Below are 5,579 nucleotides of genomic sequence, written 5' to 3'. Positions count from 1 at the left end.
CATCTTTATAACCCCACTACTCGAGCTCCTTACCGACCTCAGCCGCATAACCGCCATCGCCATTCCCGCAGTGGTCCTAGCATTTGCTGCTGCTGCTTTTGGTCGGTTCTCATCCTCCGATTGCTCCTACTCTTGTTAATTTCACTGTAATCTCCAAAACCTAACTCCCATCTCACTTTCTTCCACCTTTACTATATCTTCCTACTCCAATAGTGTGTTCCTCGGGAACGTGACATTACCTGCGACAGTTTGAGCAAGAAGAATGAGACAAGTTTTAGAAATGTTGTCGTTTGGGGGTCGAATGATCTGGATGCGGAGTCTGTTAATTCATTTTGTTGGGTTAAATTCTGTAGGAGAGTGTTGCAAATCCTGGTCGTTATTTTGACAATGCAAGCAGCAGAAGAAGACCATGGAGGAACGCAAGGTAGTCGACGATGGATAGGAGAGAGCTGAGAGAAAGAGGAGAGATGACGCGTAGGGTGGGGATTGGATAAATTTAAAAATTCTAAAAATATAATAAAATAGAAAATAGAAAATAAATGAAATGATAAAAATATCCTTTTTACCTTTTGACTTTGACTGCCACCTCATCATTTTTAACACTGTTAGACGGAAATGCCTATGTTTGCTAACGGAATGAAGTACATGGTACCACTTTGCAAACTTTTAAACCATAGGGATGCAGTTCGAAAATAGGCCAAACCACAAGGTTTATTTTTGTACTTTTCCCTATTTTAAATAAGGTTAAAATAGTAAAATGTATTATTTTATCTCTATCCTTATCCCACGTACCAAACATTGAATAATAATTCTCGACTATCATATATTTATCCTTATCCCAACCATTTATCCTTATCCCTATCATATTTTTATCCTTATCCCTATCCCAATACAATACCAAACGCCCCGTAAAGGCTCGAGCGTCTAACTTTTTTACCGCTTTAACAACAACCCTCGATAAAATCAGAATCCTCGTAGCGTCTATATGTTTTATGGCTTATAATTGTATGATTAGTGCACAACATAACATATGACCAATTGACAAAGATGTTATCTCATTCTCCCACTTTGCACTCTACACCAGGACACTATATCCTCTGCCGGAGCACCACCGTCAATCCACCAGTTTCCATTAAAATACCTCTCAGAAAACCTCAACTTCTTCCTCAAATTGTCAAACACATTCAAATCACCCCAATTAACACCACCACCAGGAAAAAGAAAACCTCTAATTTAGATATCATTAGGTTAATGGACACTCTAAACCACCCTATTCCATTAGACATCTACTCTTCCTTTCTCAGAGAATGCACCCTCCATTCCGATTCAATTGAAGCTCTCCAATTGCACAATGGCCTCATCCGTCACAAAGATCTCAGATTCGACTCGCCTCTCATCCATCGTCTTCTCTATATGCTCGTCTCTTGTGGGCAATTGGACATTGCACGCAACCTGTTCGATAAAATGCCGCTGAGGAAAGATATCCTTTCTTGGGCTATAGTTATAATTGGTTATTTGGACTGTTCTAAACACGAAGAGGGTATAAATTTGTTCATTAAAATGTTACTATATCACAATGTTTGCGATGTTATATGTAAATTCCCTAATTGGGGTATTCTGTTAATTGGGATTTTAGAGGCATGCCTGCAGAGTTTGAATTTAGGGTTAGGAAAACAGCTCCATGGTTTGATGCTGAAATTAGGTGCTACAAATGATTTCTCTTTGAGTTTTTCCTTAATGGATTTCTATGGCAAATTGGGGTATCTAAAAGATGCTAACTTTGTGTTCAATCAGGTTGGGGATCATAATACTGACATTTGGACAGTTAAGATTGTTAATACTTGTAAACTGGGGTGTTTTGATGAGGTAATAGAGGATTTCAAGGAGATGGGAAGAGCTGGAATAAGGATGAATGGTGTCACTTTTTCTAGTGTACTCAGGGCGTGTGGTGGTCCGGGTTGGTATGGCGGAAACTGTGGGAAAGAAGTTCATGCCATGGCTATTAAGCTTGGTTTGGAATCGGATGCACTTGTGAAACGCGGGTTGATTGACATGTATGGGAAATGCGGGATGGTTATGGATGCGAAAAGAGTGTTCGAGTTGAATACGAACAAGAAGAATGCTGTTTATTGGAATGCTTTGCTTATGGCTTATGTTAGGAATGGTATGCATATTGATGCAATTAAGTTTCTGTATCTAATGGAAGCGTCTCGGGTTAATATCAACGAAAAGCTAATTAATCACGTTAGGATTGCCTGCAGTTAATCATGTATGAGCTGTTTCAGTATCCCTTGAAGAAATTACTGCAATGTTGGGCAAGATTGGGCTATCAATAGCTGCAAGATGGGATCTACGTGTCTTACTAAAGCAGGAGGAGGTTCGCGGTTTTGCGTTTTGAACCTTTTAAAAAGGTTATACTAGCGCAGTGATGCTGACGTGTCACCATCTCAGTTGTCCAGGACCAGTTTTCACGAAATAGGCTTCAAGGGGAATATATGAATTTGATCTGGGGACGCAATCCGATGTATAGACGAGTATTTGGGAACTGCTAGGGAGATTTTATGTGGAAGATTATATTAATTATGTTAATAATATTACTAATATACAAGTACTACATACACTATTACTCTCTTCATTCTAAAAAGAGTTTATGTAGTTTATATGGTTGCAAAAAGGGAGATTGAACCAATTAGTTAGCTTTTGGTGATGTTATATGTTGATATTTCGTGATGTGTTGATTTTGCTAACATGACATGTATATTGTTGACTTAGAGGAAGTGGTGCAACAGGTTCCTAGGGATGAAAAAATGGTACTGGGGGGTGATCTCAATGGACACGTGGGTTCTAGGCGAGATGGGTTTGAGAGTGTTCATGGAGGGTATGGTTTTGGAGATAAGAATGAAGCAGGAAATGATATTTTGGATTTCGCATCAGCCTATGACTTGAGTATCATGAACACATGGTTTATGAAGAGAACATCCCACTTAGTGACTTATCGGAGTGGCGGTAATGCGAGCCAAATTGACTTCTTCTTAGTAAGGAGTGCTTGGAGAAAGAGTTATATTGATTGTAAGGTGATCCCTGGTGAGAGTACGACAACCCAACATAGAGTAGTGGTGCTTGATTTTCGAAGTAGGAAATGTATAAGAAAACAAACACCACAAGTAGAGACTAAGATTAAGTGGTGGAAATTGCAAGGAGAGAATCAACAAAAATTTGTGGATGAGTGACCAAAAAAGATGTTTTGACTTGTAATATGGATTTAGATATAGATTCGATATGGACTAAGATGGAGCATAGTATAAGGGAAGTAGCGAAGGAAGTTCAAGGGGAATCTAAAGGTAGCATGTCACCGGGTAAGGACACATCTTAGTGGACAGAAGAAGTACGACAAGCAGTAAAGAGTAAGCGAGAATCCTATAAAATATTGGGGAATGTAGGAGTGACGAGAACTACGAAAAATATAAAGAGGCTAAAAGGGAAGTAAAGAAGGTCATACGAGATGCTAGAGCAAAAATGAATCGGGATCTGTATACCAGATTGGATACGAAAGAAGGGGAAAGAGATATATATATAGAATTGCTCGGATGAGAGATAGGAAGAGCGAGATCTCGAAAAAGTTAAATGTGTGAAGGATGTGGACCAGAAAGTCCTAGTTGGAGATAAGGATATCAAGGAACGATGGAGGTCCTATTTTGATGAGTTATTTAATGAAGATCGCAGACAAGATGTTGGAGATATAAGTATCCATCACGATATGATAAATCATGAATGCCTGCGGAGAATTCAAAAGGGTGAAGTCAAAATGGCATTAAGTAAGATGAAGTTGAAGAAAGCAGTAGGACCTGATGACATCCTATTGAGATTTGGAGATGTTTGGGAGAAAGAGGAGTCGAATGGTTGACGACGTTCTTCAACAAAATTTAGAGAAACAATAAGATGCCATCAGAATGGAGGAAAAGTATCTTAATCCCTTTGTATAAGAACAAAGGCGATGTCCAAGATTGTGCCAACTATCGGGGAATCAAATTAATGAGTCACACTATGAAACTTTGGGAGCGAGTGATCGAACAAAGGCTAAGGAGGACGGTGAAGATCTCGGAAAACCAGTTTGTCTTTATGCCGGGAAGATCAACTATGGAAGCCATCCATCTAATGAGACAATTGGAGCACTATCGAAATAAGAAGAAAGACTTGCATATGGTTTTCATTGACTTGGAGAAAGCATATGATAAGGTACCAAGGGAAGTACTTTGGTAGACCTTGATAAGGAAAGGCATTTCGCGGAAATATATTGACATCATAAAGGACATGTATGAGGGAGCATGCACGAGTGTACGTACTAGTGTTGGGAAGACTGAAGAGTTTCCTATTACGATTGAAGTGCATCAAGGTTCCGCACTAAGCCCATTTCTTTTTGCCATCGTTATGGATGAACTAACAAGTTCACTTCAAGATGGTATACCATGGTGCATGCTGTTTGCAGATGATATTGTGTTGGTTGATGAGACGAAAGAAGGAATGGAGAGGAAGTTGGAACTATGGAGACAAACTCTAGAATCTAGAGGCTTTAAGTTGAGCCGAAGTAAGACAGAATATTTGGAGTGTAAGTTTAGCGGCCATAGGAGTAGGGAGATAGGGACAATCACCCTAGATGGGAGAGTTGTTCAGGCCTCGGATTGCTTCTGGTATTTAGGATCTATTATCCAAACGGATGGAGAAGTAGATGGAGATGTTGCTCATAGGATTAAAGCTGGTTGGTCGAAGTGGAAGAGTGCTACGGGTTTCCTTTGTGACCCCGACATGCCTAATAGATTGGAGGGGAAATTCTACCGGACGGCAATTAGACCAGCATTGTTATATGGTACGGAGTGTTGGGCAGTGAAACACTGCCACATCCATAAGATGTCGGTGGCGGAGATGCGTATGTTGAGATGGATGTATGGTCATACAAGAAAGGATCAGGTGAGTAATGAAATAATTAGGCAAAAGTAGGGGTCACATCTATTGAGAATAAAATGAGAGAAAACCGACTAAGGTGGTTTGGCCATGTGAGACGTAGAGCGCTTGATACGCCGGTTAGGAGAACCGAAGAGTGGCAAAGGGATGTAGTGGTGAGGGGTAGGGGAAGACCTAAGAAAACTTGGAGGAGGGTGATCGAGAGTGATATGAGTTTACTGGGAATTGAGGAAAATATGGTAGTGGATAGGACGGAGTGGAGGGAGCGAATTTGTGTCGCTGACACGACTTGATTTCACGATTTTATATGATGGTTCATGTTAGCTGACCCCGAATCATTTCGGGACTAAGGCTTTGTTGTTATTGTTGTTGACATGTATATTGTTGACATTTACTAGCGTAACATTAAGTTGATAAAATCAGCATATTAACAAACTCACGCCATTGGTTGAATTCTTCTTTTTTCCTAATAAAAGAATTATTTGTTATTTATTTTGAATAATAGGGAACATGTTAGTCTATTCTATTTTACAAGATTTTTCTGATGATATATTATAAGCTCAAAACAAGTAAATAATGAATCACAAATTGATGATCAAAATAAGCAACTTTTATAATGT

At 39.5% G+C, this 5,579-nt stretch overlaps 1 protein-coding gene across 1 annotated transcript; it reads left to right on the top strand.

Moving 5' to 3' along the window:
• Window positions 1-989: 989 nt before the first annotated feature.
• Window positions 990-2,766, top strand: LOC136233074 (pentatricopeptide repeat-containing protein At1g31790). The gene has a single exon (XM_066022620.1). It carries the CDS (start codon window positions 1,048-1,050, stop codon window positions 2,263-2,265), a length of 1,218 nt encoding a protein of 405 aa, XP_065878692.1. The 5' UTR covers window positions 990-1,047; the 3' UTR covers window positions 2,266-2,766.
• Window positions 2,767-5,579: the final 2,813 nt, after the last annotated feature.

Source organism: Euphorbia lathyris, chromosome 6 (assembly GCF_963576675.1).
Source record: "Euphorbia lathyris chromosome 6, ddEupLath1.1, whole genome shotgun sequence".
NCBI lineage: Eukaryota > Viridiplantae > Streptophyta > Magnoliopsida > Malpighiales > Euphorbiaceae > Euphorbia > Euphorbia lathyris.
This window is presented reverse-complemented; position numbering and strand designations above follow the sequence as displayed.

What these genes read in the sequence shown, in the direction of transcription:
- LOC136233074 (XM_066022620.1), top strand. Translation starts at nt 1,048, where the DNA reads ATGTTATCTCATTCTCCCACTTTGCACTCTACACCAGGACACTATATC.